This window comes from Microcaecilia unicolor, chromosome 1 (genome assembly GCF_901765095.1).
Source record: "Microcaecilia unicolor chromosome 1, aMicUni1.1, whole genome shotgun sequence".
Lineage (NCBI taxonomy): Eukaryota > Metazoa > Chordata > Amphibia > Gymnophiona > Siphonopidae > Microcaecilia > Microcaecilia unicolor.
In genome coordinates, this window is record NC_044031.1 from 433,345,857 (window position 1) to 433,362,975 (window position 17,119).

Sequence of the window (17,119 nt, forward strand, 5' to 3'; positions counted from 1 at the left end):
AATTATCCAACAAAAGCCTTTGAAAAATAACTTTGAAAGTGGAGATAATTAAACTAATCCCATGCAACCTAGGGGGAGTTTGTTCCAAAGCATTTGCCCTTTGTAGCAAAACATACTATTTTAGTGCTAGAAAGAAGAGCTGCTGCCAAAGACTGCAGCAACTCCTTTTAAGGAGAGCCAAAGGGGTCCATCTGGAAAGTGCCATGTCAATCTAACTAAGCAAAACACAGCTAAGGTGACCAAAAAAAAAAGGAGTTAGATGATATATGTGTAGATCATATACAGATTTTATTCAAACCTCCCAAGAATTGTGTTTCAGCCACAAATGCCTGCCTCAGGAGTTTCTTCAATATGGATGTGTTCAACACTCCAGCTTCTCACAGAACACTAAATATAAACGCACCTTTAAACATGCAGTATAATTGCTCAAGCTATCATCACTTTTTTTTTCTGGTGTTACCTTTGCTGTGTTTTGCTTGTCTTTTATTGAGTGAGGGATTTTGTTGTTCTGTTTTCATCACTGTCAATCTAGCCACCATACATTCCGCAACATGATCCAGACCATGGTGCTAACTCATGTAGACTACTGTAATAGTATTTACACAGGCTACAAAAATCATAAGAACATTAAAGAGAGCACAAAACACGGCTGCCAGACTCATCTTTAGAAAAACATGCTTCGAAAGCGCGAAACCCCTTCTAAGAAGCTTACATTGGCTTCCTATTAACACTCACATAACCTTCAAAATATGCACAATAGTCCACAGAATCATCTATGGACTCGCACCAGATTACATGATGGAACTTATCGATCTACCAATACGAAACGTTACGAGAACAGCAAGATCTTACCTAACCCTTCACTATTCTCAATTGCAAAGGTATAAAATACAAATCATCAAATGTCGCCAGCCTCTCATTATAGGCACACAACTTTGGAATTCAGTACCCAAAGACCTGAAACTCACAGAAAACTACCTACAATTCAGAAAAAAACCTGAAAACACATCTTTTCAAGAAGTCCTTCCCCCCTGGATCTGCCTAATCCCACACCACCGTAGATCCCAAAATGTTTAGAAATGGAAAACAATAACATTAACTTCTCTCACAATATACTAATATATCATACTAACGCAACATAAATTAGAACAAGAGGACATGAAATGAGATTGAAGAGGGGCAGACTCAGGAAAAATGTCAGGAAGTATTTTTTCACGGAGAGAGTGGTGGATAATTGGAATGCCCTCCCGTAGGAGGTGGTGGAGATGAAAACAGTATGGAATTCAAACATGCATGGGATAAACATAAAGGAATCCTGTTCAGAAGGAAGGGATCCTCAGAAGCTTAGCCAAGATTGGGTGGCAGAGCCGGTGGTGGGAGGCGGGGCTGGTGCTGGGCAGACTTGTATGGTCTGTGCCCTGACAATGGCAGATACAAATCAAGGTAAGGTATACACAAAAAGTAGCACATATGAGTTTATCTTGTTGGGCAGACTGGATGGACCGTGCAGGTCTTTTTACTATGTATTGTACTTCTGTATTATTTATTTATTTATTTGCTGCATTTGTATCCCACCTATTTGCAGGCTCAATGTGGCTTACATTATGTCACAATGGTGATCATTATTAACAGAATGAGTAGTTCAGTAAAATTGTTACAATTAAGGTACGAAGAGTATCAGGAAATAAAATTAGGGTAAATAAATAGACAATACATAACATATAAGTAGAGTAGGATAGGATGTAATATTCAATATGGTAATGTGATAAGGTAAACAAATTAAAAGAAATCAATATTGGTTGGTTCTGGTGTAGTTAGCAATATGTAAGCCACACTGAACCTGCCATACAGTGGGAAAATGTGGGATACAAATGCAATAAATAAGTAAATACATTCATACTGAAACTGGCCTTTACAGATCACATAATAAATCGGACAATATAATTTTAGCACATAGCAGTAGCTAATGAAGGCTCTGTAATGGAGAGGTGGGGGAAGAGGGGGAAGAGACATGATACTAGCCATTGTCCTCTAATTATACCTTAGCCATTATATTTTGCACAAATTGCAGATACCTCAAGTGGCCCCAAAACAATGAGTTAGAGTAATCTAACGAGCTAATTACTGTTGACAACACCAGCGTGGTCAGATTCTCTTTAGACAGATAGTTTTGTCATATCTGGAGGCTCAGGTCTGATTACAATGCAACCTTACCTGCAAGTTCCAGATCCAGCTCACTCCCAGGTTCACTAAGGATTCAAGCAGCTTCAGAGGCAAAAACTAGATCTGAAACAGCCAGTAGGCTGCGATGAGAATCGTGGCTCCCTGTTCCTGCTGGAGTTTCAGGAGAGTTTGCTATGAGAGGTGTTAGAGGATACATATATAGAAGATCTTTCCATCAATGGAGGAGAAAGGCATCCAAGGTCAGCATGTCAGGTAATCCTGTCTGGAGCAGAACTGAGGGACTTTCTTGGTCAGCTGAGTGGCATAAAAGTCTACTGAGGTGGTGCCCCTCTCTCGAAAGATCTTCTGGGCAATACCCAGCTTTAAAGACTACTTGTGCAGTTGTATGACCTGACTCAGTCTGTCTATTGCAACCTGTTTGAATCAATATAAATTTGATTTACCAGTCAATTTCTGAAAGCCCTTAGTTTACTCTAGATAGCTCTTAGCTCCAGGAGACTGATTTCATGTTTTCTCTCTTGAGCAGACCACTGACCCTGGGGGTGTGGAGCCCATCTACATGAGCTCCCCAACCCAGGCTGGATGCATCTGTTAGTGTCTTGTGGTGTTGAGGAACTTGGACCGGTAGTCCCTTGTCCAAATTGCTGCAAATTAGTCACCAAGACAGAGATTCCTTCAGAGCAGGTTTGACAGCGATTACATCTTGAAGGTTTCCTGTGGCTTCAGTCCATTATGAAGATGGAGTCTAATGAGTCTGCCTCAAATTGAGGCGTGCCATAGATGTCACGAATGGCTGAAGCTATGTGGCCTAGAAATCTCAACATCTGCTGAGAGGACCGCTGTCAACTCTGGTGCACCTCCTGAATCGCTGAAGTGAGAGCCTCTATTTGTTGGGTTAGGAATAAAGTACTGGCTTGAGTTGTGTCTAGCAGGGCTCTAAAGAGCTCCAATTGCTGGGACAGGCTGAGGTGGGACTTGGGGTAGTTTATGATGAATCCTAGTAGCACCTGAATGGTTCTATGTACAGATTGCCTTCCTCTAATGAGCTCTTGACCAATCATCTAAGTAGGGAAACATGTGCACCCCCAGTCTACGTTGCGATGTGTGACTGCTGTAAGACATTTGATGAAACTCCCTAAGTGTTGAAATGAGGCTGAAGGGCAGAACATGGTATTGGTAGTGGTTTTTCTCTAATCAGAATCTTGGATAATTCCTGTGACTGGGATGTATCTGTATGTGGGTGTAGGCATCCTTCAAATTCAGACAGTATACCCAATCTTGTTCCTGAATTATGAGGCGTAAGGGGCCCAGGGAAACCATCCTAACTTTTGCTTGGTCAGGTACTTCTCCTCAGGGCCCAAAGGGCTAGGAGGGAGAGAATCCTCAACTTTTTGGTGACCAGGAAGTACTTGAGAAAACAAAAAGTCCATTTTGCCCTGGTGGGATTGGCCTGCAAAAGGGAAGAGCTCCTTTGTAAGCAATTCCTGGTGCTGATAGCTTAATTTTGATGCTCTTGGTGAACAATTTGTATGGAACTTTTCCAAATGAAGTGTAGCCCATCTGGATTATTTTTAGAACCCACCAGAGTCTGAGGTTACGAGGATCAACTTTCTTGGAAAAAAAATTCAGCCTCCCTTCTACCAGAAACTCACTCAGAACAGTCATGGGAATTACATCTATGCTCTCCTGGAGCCAGTCAAAAGTGTATCCCTTGCTTTGATTTGGGATCTGGCTGGGACTTTTGAGACCTCTGCTACCATGGACAGGAACAAGAGCCCTGGTTGTTCTGGGAGAGTCTGGAGGAGAGAGGGAATCTGTGCCTTTGAGAATATTAAGTCTTCCACTGCCCTCTGAAAATATAGCTCTCCTAGATGTGGAGGCCAAGGTACACTGGGAAAGTGTCTTGATGGTTTCAGAATGCTTATTGATTAGGTCTGCCACCATCTCTACCTTATCATCAAAAAGATGTCTCTCCAGCAATCATCAACCAACTTCTCCTGAACCACTGGTGCTAGGTCTGAGGTCTGCAGTCAGGAAAGTCTGTACAACCTAGTACCCATGACAGAGGATCAGAGCTTTATCAAAAGCATTATAGGTTGCCAAGACCATATTCTTTCCACACTTCTACTCTTTGGCTACTAGCTGATGGAGTTCTTTGGCCTTCTCATGAGACAGTTTCTGCCAAGTTCACCACACTGCAAATAATGTTCCACAAATGCATGCTCATTCAGCTGATAAAAAAAATGCTATGTAGGAAGCCAGAAAAAAAGCATTCTGGAAGAAGTTCTTCCCAAAAGAACCCAAGGTTCAAGCCTCCCTCCTTGGGAGCACCAAGGAATGAGTCTTGGAACTCTTAGCTCTTTTGAGAGCAGACTTAACCATTACAGTATAGTGAGGAAGTTGGAGCTTCTCAAATCCTGGAGCCTTCTGGACACTATATATAGATTTGACCTTCTTACAGATATGCTGTACAGAGAGGGAAATCATTCACTGCTTCATATGTAAAGCTTAAGGATTCTGTGCACAGGCATCATCACAGCTTCCTTGGGGGCGAGGGGCATCAAACTGAAAGATGTCCAATGTCTCGGCCCTGGACTCATCCCCAGTTTCTAAAACAAATGGTGCAGACTTAGCCATCTCCTATACAAAGTCAAAAAAGGAGAGTTCCTCTGGAGACAACTTTCACCTTTCAAGTGGAGGGGAATAGACTGAAAGAAGCCCACAGGGGCCCCTCCTCCGACACACAGAAGCAGTCAGAATTAAGTAATGCCCTAGAGACATCCGAGTCTCTACCTGCTTCACATAAAACCGACACCATGGTCAGGCCTAAGATGGGGGTGCAGGCGTCCTCCAATTCTTCTTCAGGGACTGTAGATAGATACTGGTTCAGTGCACATTGGTTCCAATGTACCTTGAAATCTTTGGGGGGAGGGGTCAATGTGCTCCATGCAGACAGTGCATGGTCTTCAGAATAGGCTGGAATGCTTGAGGTGCTGGCAGTGATGCTCTTGATATCATGGTTTCCTGCCAGGCAAAGAAGCAATCCATCTGTTTCTGAAGCATGGCCCTGACCTGCTCCTCAAGAGCTACCATTGTTAAAGACGGTCTCAGCCTGATTTGTTGCCTTCTTTGAAGTAACCAGTGTAGTATTGGTGACCTGGTCTCAGCTCGATGGAAGCTGTCACACACCATTCAATTCCCAGGAAGGTGAGCAGCCCTCACAATGGGGGTGCTTCAAGGACATCAGTACCCCTAATGCTGTGCTTCAAGAGGGATCAATGCCAATGTCTTTTGGTCTCCACCAGATGCATTGTATCAGAGTCCCTCAGCATTGACAATGACAAATCCTTCACCCTCAGGATTGGAGGATGCCTAATCTCCGTGGCTGCCGCTATTGATTTTCAATGTCGAAGAAGGTGGAGGCCCTCTCAATGTCAATGCATCCTAGTGTACAGCACTGCTGATGTGAATGTATATACAGTATTAGATTATAGTCTTTACAACTAAGGGGCTCCTCTGTTTATTTTTTTATTCTTAAGAGACTATTCCAATGAAATGTGTTATTCATTTGATTTTTTTCAGATTGAAATACCTATCCAGACCAAGGAGAAATTAGGTCCTATCTGCTAATTTCCTATCCTTTAGTTCCTCCAGACCGGCCCAGAATGACTGACGGGTTGTGCAAGCCTACCAGCAGGTGGAGACTGAGAAGACTGATTTCGCAGCCAATAAGAGCCGTAATCAGCCCCTTGGAAACCTTAGTATTTGCACAACAGAGCAAAAGGAAAGAGACACTAAACATCTGTGTGCCAATCAGTTCATATAGCCAGCCACCTACCAACAGAGAGACCTTGCTGGCCACTGTCGAAAAATTTCGACTACTCCAAACTCAGTCAGCAACATCAGTAATGTGCTTATGTGCAACCGCATAGAAACGGTTGAATAATTGATGTCTTTGTGAAAATACACATCCATAGATATCAAAACAGCTCCCCACAGAAACAAGAGTGAATGAAACTAATACCAGTACAAAACCATCTCCAAGAACAAATCGGATACCGAATAGGGAGGGATCTGGGCTGGTCCAGAGGGACTAAAGGAAACCAAATTAGCAGGTAGGACCTAATTTCTCCTTCCTTAGCATCCCTCCGAACTGGCCCAGAATGACTGATGGGAAGTACCAGAGCAGTAAACCACAGGAGGAACAAACTAGAACTACTGCCAGAGACCGGTAAACAAAAACTGAGACCCAAGACACCTGGACATCTGTCCAACTATACCAAACAAGTAATGATGTCCAAGACACCCAAACCCTAGAGCTCAGTTCCCGCCACATGGGCCACTGAAAGAGAAACCAGATGCAATTCTGAGCACTAGAATATGCCTCGCCAGAGTCGCCAAAGAACACTCCTACCATTTGGAGACCTGAATCCTTTCAGAATGAGCAGAAAGAAGAAACTGTGCACTGAAACAGCAGGAAAAGACCTGTCAAAACACCGAACAATGGAAGCACATGACTCCAGAACTAAGCACTCTCCCCCTATCACACAGAGGCATTTACTATGCAGACTGCCCTGCCAACCGTCTTGAGGAATGAAGTGCTTGCAAAACCCCAGACAGGTTCTAGAAGAATAAGGACCACAGACTTAAAATACTAAGGAATGGCGAGACTTGCTGAAGAAAAAAAAAAAGAAATTGGTACCCAATGTTCTCGAGGGCGAGAAAGAAAAAAAGAAAGAAAGCCCTGGGGGGGGGGGGGGGGGGGGGGGGGGGGAGAAGAGAGAGAGAGCCCATCTAGGCCCCCTAACTTGTCTATGAAATGGCTCTGAAGATAAGACGGGAGAGAAAAGAGAACAAAGGAAGAAGAAGCAGAGCAAGAATAAACTAAGATTGAAATCACCAAGAGTAAAGGAAGTCACTTGGGAGACAAAAGAGGGAAACACTGTCACAATAAGACCACAATCTCAGAAAGATTCACAAAGTGTCGCTCAAGGAGCGAAAGAAACCAGTGTGACCACCTGACTGAAAGGGAAACCAAGGTTATTCCCCCTAGCCTAAAACACTCATGTAAACGTGGCACCACAGAACAGCAGCGGACCAGTCCACGGGTATAGGAGAGATGTCCGAGGAATCCCAAATTAAGACAAATGCCAAAGAAGTAGAACGTTGACAAGAGTAAGCATCCGAGCTAAACCAACAGAAGATCCCCAGTGCCTGAACGGGTCCATCAGCAACAAGGCAGAAGGCATCAAAAGGCTACGTATATATGACCCAGTCATCAGTCCCAGAAAGAACTGTGGAGTCGCAGAACCACCGAACTATTGATACGAAGAACCATCTAATACGGCCTAGATCATCAACCTTAAAACAAGAAAAAATCCAGGAACTGCGCCTTACCATCCTCCAAGAAAAACCTAGAGGAATCCGTCTGTCCCACTAGAAGACTTACAGCTCATTTAGACCACCGATCTTGTCGCTCTGTCAGAGGAGAATAGGCACACAGGGGCCTCCCTGACTGTCCAGCACTGAGTTCCTGAAGAGTAGGCGACACTTATAATGTTGCAAACGTATCACTTCGACCCTGGAACCACAACCGCATCCCAGCCTAACCAAAGTAAGATTCTGGCTGCAGAGAGGAAGATGGGCTCCAGAAAATTCCCACTGGCAATTGAGAAGCCGAGCAACCAAGATGGGAAGCATAACTGAGGAAGACTGTGTGAGGGCTAGGCAGAATTCCCTCCATATCGACAACGGCTCAGTAGCGATAGAGTTGTTGGAGGGAAAAAAGCCGAGATCTCAGGCGCAAAGCAATCCCTAGACTCCCAACTCCTGGAAAATAACAGATACAGGAAGCCAACTGGCCTCCATAAAGAAAAACAGCTGACTACTCCAATAGGAGGAAATCAGCAGAAATGCCTAACATCGTAAGTTTGGGAGTTCCCAACTCATTAGGAAACCATCAGGAAACTTGTAGGATTCCGAACAAAACACAAATGATAAAGAATAACCACGAAAAACGTGTCTGACTGAGGGAATGAAAGATGGAACTGTTAGTCCCGGTGCACCAGAGTTAAACAGAGCAGAGGAAGAATTTAAGAGAAATGCTGAAGATAGCAACCCCTGGTGAGGGTAAGCCACACAGGACGCAATAACCGTCATAGGAGATAGTGAGGGCTGCAGGCAGCATGCTGAGAAAGGCACTGTCAAGTCTTTGAATAATTTAGACTTAGAAGATCTCAGAGAGGATTAAGAGCTAACTGCTTCAAATGATGAAAGAAATGAGGTCACCAAGGAGAAAAGATAATAAACAAGTGAGAGAAAGTGAATCAGAACCCACTAATGGCAATATATGAAAGCTGTGATAGCTAGCAAACCTGTGCCAACACCTGGGAAAAGGCTACTGATACACGAAGTATGGAAAGAAACAAAAGTGGAAACCATGAGCCCTCCCCCCCCCCCCCCCCCCAAAAAAAAGTGCTTTGGCTCAAAATGAGTTATAAATCCCCTGCGAACGGCTGAGGAAAGACCACTGATACACCAGGTATATAGAAAAACAAACTGTAAGCCACGATCTCAGAAGGATGGTTTGGATAGAAAGCTGTCAATGCAAAATACACATAACAGCAAGTAACAAACATCACAGAAATGACTCAACATATGGTATACTGAAGGAGAAAACCCATATGGTTCCCAAAGGCTAAAAGAAGGACCCCTGGGAATAGACTCACAGAAACAGAAAAATACAAGAAACTGACATATTGTTACAATCTCCCATAGACATATATTGTGCCTTTTTTAAAGTGTAAGTCATTTTTTCCCCTTTTTTTTTTTTTGGTGACACGAGAATAACCCCCAAACTGTCCACTGGAGTACAGGGAACGTACCAGCTCAACAGATAGTGCTTCGCTATAGAGACTTGAATGGGAACAGGGTTTGCAGGAATCCCGCAGAACCGGAAGCCGTTCTGCAGGGTTCCCGTGGGGACAGAGGCCGCTCCTAAGAGATTCCCATGGAAGTGTATGCTGTGCTTGCGCCAGCCTCTCACTTACCGAATACCAAGTCTCTGAGTGCTCTCTCTTACCCCTCCTTGCTTTAACAGTACAGATGCAGAAAGTCTACATTAAGAAGGTGGTAGAGACAGAAATGGTAATGGAATTCAAAAAAGCATGGGATAAACATAGAGGATCTCTAATTAGAAAATGGAAGTTATAAAAACCCTAAACTTAAATGGCTGCATGTGTGTGGATGTGTCAAGTGACGCTTAGATGGTGACTCCAGCTGTGATGAGCTAGGGCCGATACTGGGTAGATTTGTATGGTCTGTCTCTTAGATGTGGCAATCTGGTTTAGGATGGGCTGGAAAGAGTATAGGCAGCAACTTTAGTAGCTGGAACATGAGGACAGTGCTGGACAGACTTCTACCGTCTGTTTCCCACAAATGAGAAGACAAATAGGCTGGAGTGGGCTTCGACGACAACTCTAGCAGTTGGAACTTAAGGATAGGGCCGGGCGGACTTCTATGGTCTATAGTCCAGGAACATCAAAGAAAGACCATAATCTATATAATATCATGTTCATTGTTGATTTAATTATGAATTGATAATCAGCGTGACTATTAGGCAGACTGGACAGTTCAGGTTTTTATCTGCTGTCACTTACTATGTTACTATTAATCCTCTCTGCTCCCGGGCTGATGCACAGACCTCAGCTCTGACACATATGCCTCTGACACAGGCATAAGCATCAGATGTCACCTGACCAACTGCGTGTACATGTGGCAACCTCTCAGCACACAGTGCCAATGACTCAGAGACAAGTATTACAGGTGCACACCAGAATGTTCCAAGTTCCAACTTCTTTTCCTTCCTTGCCTGCAGTGCTGTGGCTCAAACCCAGAGAGAAACAGAGAGCTGACCAGAATTTTTTTTAATGTACCATTAAATTCTTGCGGGGATGGGTAAGATTCCAGGGTCTGTGCAACTCTCCACTTCGCTACCTAACTCAGGAATGAGAGGAGATGAGCACATAATATAACAACCCAGAAGTAAGGAGGTCTTCCACCAGTAAGGATCTTCCACCAGAATATGCAACAGTGGGAGCTGAACCCACAAAGGCAGGTGCCCAAACAGTCCTCTGGAAAAAAATCCCCACAAGAGAAAGGCTAGAAGCATGTGCTGAACCACCAGGCACTACCAGTGCAGCTGCTGGCTACAAAACCAAAAGGAATGAGCAAACAGCAGAACAGACGCACAAAAAGGTAACAGTCCCAGAGATTATCAGGGCTGGCACACAGCTAGATCCCTAGAATACCAGCGAGAACATAGCAATGCAGATAAAACAGACTGTAAAAACAGATCCTGAATAAGTAAATAAGGATGTAAATGCCAGGAGAAAACAAAAGGGAAAGAAACCTTAACCATCTAGAGAAACAATAGATCATGCCCTGGAATTATACAGAGACCAGAGAAACACTATATAACTTGCATCTGCATTAGTCGGCTTTCGGCAGGCAAAGGAAACACTGAGGCATATTTTCAAAGCACTTAGCCTTCCAAAGTTCCTTAGGTTTCTATGGAACTTTGGAAGGCTAAGTGCTTTGAAAATGAGCCCCACTGTCAACAAGTAAACTGTACTAGTAAAAACAATAGGTTATGTCCTTGCAGCTTTCCAATTCTAGAAAAAAAAGGGAAAATTAGGTTCTTACCTTGGTAATTTTTTTTCCTTTAGTCACAGCAGATGAATCCATTAACTGATGGGTTATGTCCACCTACCAGCAGGTGGAGATAGAGAACACTGAAAAAACAATCAGTTAATGGATTCATCTGCTTGATGACAAAGAAGATATTAGATATTGTCTGTGCACCAAACTGTAGAGAAATAAGTTAGTCTGTGACCCATTTAGATGCCAGAGAAAATAGTATAGTGTCCTTGCATCATCCAGAATCTAGAAAAATTAATTATTTTATCCTGCATTATACAGAATCTGGTTGTAATCCTTACCAGAGAGTTTTAGTTACACTCATACAGTATCAGACCTGGCAGCTTTGATGCAAGGAAAGGGGAACCACAGGACAGAGTACTGGCACCTCCTGCTCCAAACAAACACAAAACATGGCAGGCTGCAATCTAGATCACTTCACCATAAAGCAATTGAAAGAAAAAAAAAAATAGAGAGTCTGCCCCCGCAAGCTCAAACTTCTTGTTCTGCAATGGATATTCGTCCTTCATGCGAAAAGCAGAGGAAATCTTTCCCTCTACCGAGGAGTCCTCGTAGCACTACCGAAGAGGCTGCTGGAATGATAGCAGACCACAGTTAGAAAGGTCTGCGCTGTTCCTCCACAGCTACAAACAAAATGGCGGAGTTTGCCGCTGAAAACCCAAGCAGTGTAGAAAGCCGCCAACACTGTACTGAAAACTGGCGCTGCTGCACCAGGAAGTCCTCTTACTGCCAACTTTTTTTTTTTTAAAACGGAACTCCGTGTTTTTTTTTTTTTTTTTCTTTAACAAAACCACCACCTGATGCTTGAACTCAAACCAGAACAGAGGAAAAGGGCCTGTAACAAGTTCCCGAGCCCAAGACCCTGAAGGGAGACAGCCATGACAGCAGGCTAAAGCCATTGCCCCTGCCTGCTAGAGAAACAGGAGGGCCTCAGCCTCTGCCAGCAGATAACCAAAACGGTGCACAAAAATAAAGAGAAAAGAAAAACTTCAAACTAATTAGACTGAGAAAGAAACAGGCACATTTACCTGAGCTAACAAAAATTAGAAAACAGAATAGACATTTTGAAACCAAGGGGCTCACCACATCTACCACCTGCTGGAGACTGAGGTTTCCAAGGTGCTGAGCATGGCTCTTATTGGCTGCCTCAAAATCAGACTTCAGTCTCCACTTGCTGGTAGGCGTGCACAACCCACTCGTTCTGGGCTGGTCTCGAGGGACACTAAGGAATGTCAACTTGGCATAATCATTTTTTTCCCCTGTGCATATGTTCAGTTGCTTGAAATTATTAGCCAATAATTTTTGGCAACATTCATTCAGGAAAGTTAACAACCTGAGCTTTGCTTTCCATTGTCATCATATAGTTCAGAGTTTAAACTACAGTATACTCAAACTGAACTGATAAACATGATAAAAAAGCCACAAAGAGTATGCTTCATTCAGACACTTGGCGCTACGTAGAATACCAACTCAAGCTTTTCCTAGATTTTGACTGCACACTTTGCTTTTAAACTGTCACTGTAAACACAGATTATTTTGCAAATTAACTGTATGGTATCAGATTTGCAGCTGGTCAGTAATGGTACCAGAAGGCATGGTTTATTAAGTACCTGTTTGAACCATATCTCACCAAATTGTGACCTGGCATGCAGATACAGACTAATATGTTTTAATGTAATATTTGAAAAGCATTTTGCTCACCTTTGTACTGTAAACTGCTCTATTTTAATTTTTTAGTTCCAGGAAAGTGCATGAACCACCATTTCAATATATTTGCATCCAAACCTTCTTACATATGTAGATCCTCCATCACCTAAGTTATTTCATGTGTCCATGGCTCCTGTTCAGCAATTTTCTGTCCCAGCTTCCTGCACTGGAGTACTGAATACCAGAAGTGCAGTCTTGATACCACACCATATTGTTGATATGTGTAAACGAAGGGAGAAATTATTTGCTTTGTCATCTTAACTAAACTCACGAGCTTCCAGGCACGTATACCTCTTACTTTATTTTTTTGTCTCTTAGATTGTAAGCTCTTTGAGCAGGGACTGTCTTTCTTCTATGTTTGTGCAGCGCTGCGTACGCCTTGTAGCACTATAGAAATGCTAAATAGTAGTAGTAGTACTTCTTTGAAGGGCTCCAAAACAGTTAACTAGGAGATAACCAGAAGCATTCCCTTCAAGGACTAGCATCCTAGTATAAACAGAACATAATGTAAAATTGTTTTGTTTACTTGTTGTGATAGCAAAAAAGAAACACTTAATTTTTAAATCTAAATTAGAGGAAGGTACTTAAATACAAGTATAACATAAGCAATGACATCACTTAATACAATAAAGCAATAAGAAGCTGTTTTGAAAGTGGTAACCAAGTAGAATTGTGGGTATGTGCCAAAACAGAAGTTCAGGATTTAGTTAAGATAAATTTAGGTTGACTAGAATTTTCAGTGCAGAAATATGCTAGTATGTCATCCTTACTGGTACATTCTGAAAAGAGAACCAATGTGTATTCTACTTACCAAACCTATGTGTTCTCTCCTACTGCCCAACACCACAATAGTAAAACAAAATGAGGACAACAATTGTTTAATGGAATAAAGGTGCCAATTAAACAAGCAATACTGTTTACTATTAAGTATTGATATTGAAAATACAATTGTTTGGTGATGCTAATAGACACCAGAAGAGACAGGAATTACCTAGTATTTACAGCAACTGGATGAGAACTAGGGAACCAAAGATTCAGATTCCATTTCCCTCACTCTTCTTGTAACCTTGGCAAGTAACCTTTTCTCCCACTGCCTCATGGTATAGTTTGTATATCCAGCACCACTACAAAAAGGACTACAGTATTCTTTTTCTCCGTTATCTAAAATAAGTAGTAAGAAATCCTTGCAATTATGGGGCAAGTCAAAATTAAAACAAAAAAAAAAGATGAGTTTTAAATAGGATTCACCTTTAATGGAATGTTGGAACGTTTTACAAAACAAGTGCTTTAAACAGTGGATATATAGACAACGTTCAACGAACAGTTTACAGAGATTACTTTTCAAGGATCAGGACTATTTTCAGTGGTCCCACTCTATCTTCAAATAAGTACACATTTATTCAGAGGAAGCACAAAGATAATCAGGGAATGTAGCTCCAATAAAAATGGGTGTAAAGGGCTTCAGCACAATAATGGCAAATTCCAGTCCCTGAGCCCTACAAATGGTATTTTAGTATAACCAAAGTGCATAAATTAAATACAAACTAGAGGACTTGTATGCAAATAGATCTCATGAATATTAAGATTATCCTGGAAGAAACCCCCACAGACCCACTGGCACCTATCCATGCTCTAATCAAGGAGCTCTGTGTATGGGGAATGAGCTTGATTTACTAGAGTGCACTAACGTGTTGATGTGCCTTAACAACATCAATGCATTATTGACTGAAAGTCCCATTTTATGCAATGAGATTTAAGAACAGTACATGTTGAAAACGGCATTAGCATATGCTAATGCAGTAGTGCACTTTATTATTTATTTGGATTTAGCTCACACCTTTTTCAGTAGTAGTTCAAGGTGAGTTACATTCAGCTGTATTAAATATTTCCCTTTAGTAAATTTTAGGCTTATGATAATGTGGAAGAACTGTTTTGTTTCTGCAAAAATAAGTTGTTCAGAGAAAAAACTAGGCTTTTCAAAAGTGCACTTGCCTATAAAAACTGTGCAGATTAAATATGTATCTACAAAAAGACCAGTATTTCCTGGATCTGACAAATGTAAAACGTATCACCAGTACATCATGCTACTCTGCACATCTGAACTTACAGTTCAATACTAACACTATTATTGCTTAGTTTTTAGGCACACCAAGTAAAAGCAGTCTTGGCTGATAAACCTTTTTAAAAGCCATTAGGTGTCACCTAGTGTGGAAAGAAAAGAAAATGTATTTATAAGTAACTTTTTCCTTTTTCAGCAAAGCAACCTTTTCAATTAACTATTTACTGTTTGGGTTTTTGGTTTTTTTAAAATCCTTGTAGTGTGCAGTTTTGACAGCCTGCATTTATTTGCAGTCTAATGCAGTTGCTCTTAGATTTACAGAGCTTGCAGTTCGAAGCCCACTTCTTAGAGATCACACTACAGTAATATCCAGCTTACAGCTCAGAAGAGGCTCCCCCTGTGTAACTAGTTTCATAAGGAGCTTCCTTGAAAATACATTTTCCAGCAAGCAAAAGACCCCACTACAAAGACTGTAGTAAACCCAAGAATAAGGGCAATAGGTTTCCAATATAACCACCTTTTTCTTTTTCTTTCTGCATCACTTAACTTCTGTTTCATCTGCTGCAACTTGAGTGTTGTATTAGTTATTCGATCCTCTCGCAGACGCTTCCGAACAGCACTACAAAATAAATAAATAAAACTTAACCACTACTAGTTACTGCACAGGACATTTGTTAAGCTGAATACAGTATGCTACAAATTTCTATAATATGATAAGTAAATCTGTGACATTATCATTTCTGACTACAGATGAGGAAATTGTTCATCTTTATTCTTAAAGTAAATTACAAATACCATACCCACATTCCTTACATTTGCCACTGTCCAACTGGATGCACTTCACTACTGTACACAGGAAAACTTGTGATGTTTGATTCTGATGACAATAGCTTAGTGAAGTCACCTGTGATTGGTTAAAGCCTACAAGTATCTTTAAGTAGCTGTTACCCAAATTCTGCAGCAGCAGCTTTTTATTTTAATTTCCTTAGATTATGTTTTCCTCCTTCGTTCCCAAAATATGGTGGGTGAAAGCTTACTGATGATGTTTGTATGTATTGATAAGTCCTATAAGTTTTATATTATTTGTTTCATTCAAAGTTGTTTTTTTTGGATGTTAACTTAAAATTATTAAAAATGAAAAAAAAAAAAATAGCATGCACTACCTCCATTGTATGCAAATTTAAAGGGGTTAGATACAGATTCATCTGGTCAAAGGCATTTGTTTATCAAGCAGCAAAAAGTATGGAATTCTCTTCTAGAAAGTATAACAGGGTTATCGGATTATTTAAAAATTCCAAAAATCCTTCAAAATTTATTTCAGAAATATGTATTATCTTCTTGTTAACTGCCATGTTTATTGTAAAATCTGTAAATTCCCAGGAATACATAGTTTATATTATTAACTGCTTTGAATTGTAAAAGATGTATGTGGTATGTAAGAGTTTCAATGTAAATGTAATATTCATTGTGGGTATCCTGAACACCTTACTGGCTGGGTACATTCCGAGGACTAGGTTCAGAACCACAGCTTGAACCATGGTTCTCAACCTATTTTCAATCAGGACACACCTGTCAATGCTCACATACATGACACTGCACATATGATCTTCACATAATTTTGGTCTGACACAGTATGGCAGTGTCTATGAAACACACAAAACACCTATCTCCCACCCAACAACAGGTGCAAATCAGAACACATATCTTCATAAATGTTACCACACACAAAAAAAAAAAATCTGATTCTCCTGTCATCTGAGTAACAGCAATATAAACCTCTCCACTATAAGGCAGATTGTGAAATACAACTTTGAAAAAAAACAAATAGAAATCAAACAAAATAAAACATGGAAAAGAAAATAAGATGATACCTTTTTTATTGGACATAACTTAATACATTTCTTGATTAGCTTTCGAAGGTTGCCCTTCTTCCTTAGAACCTTAAGAGTGGACTAACACGGCTACCACACTCCTCTACTTAAAAAAAACAAACAAACCCTAACTCAACATACAACAGCAGCACCAAGTCCTATGATTCAAACAACATGAACTCTACCTAATAACATGCAGCACTACAAAATATAACACGGGGCCTTTGAACATCAATATATCTCTGGTAAAACAAAACAAGTGGGACTGCTACTGAGTTCTACACTAACTATACACAAACATATCGCACCTCAGTCAAACGCAAAACATACACAAACCCTCACCATATACAGAACGAGGGATCACAAATTAGAAAAATCTGAAGAAAAAAATTAAACTGGGAACCCAAGAATTCAAACTAGGCATGTACCATAACACAGGAGAAATAAAACAGGAATGTCTTTGTATTTTTCTTTATTTAAAAAATCTTTTATCCTACAAACACAGAAAAATGTAGGCAGATAAAGACCACATGGCCTAGCCAGTCTGCCCATCCATTCTCCCTATATACTCCCTTAGAGA

The 17,119-nt window shown here is 41.2% G+C and overlaps 1 protein-coding gene across 2 annotated transcripts in view; it reads right to left on the bottom strand.

Annotated features, from left to right (window-relative positions):
* The window catches only part of PTPN2 (protein tyrosine phosphatase non-receptor type 2), a 177,530-nt gene that overhangs the window by 8,231 nt on the left and 152,180 nt on the right, over window positions 1-17,119 (bottom strand). The window contains exon 9 of one of the 2 annotated variants that reach the window (XM_030212438.1): window positions 15,186-15,287. In XM_030212438.1, coding sequence (XP_030068298.1) covers window positions 15,186-15,287 — 102 coding nt within the window. Of the gene's footprint in view, window positions 1-14,917; window positions 15,288-17,119 lie in introns of those variants that run through there. The other variant, XM_030212428.1, reaches the window with a different exon arrangement.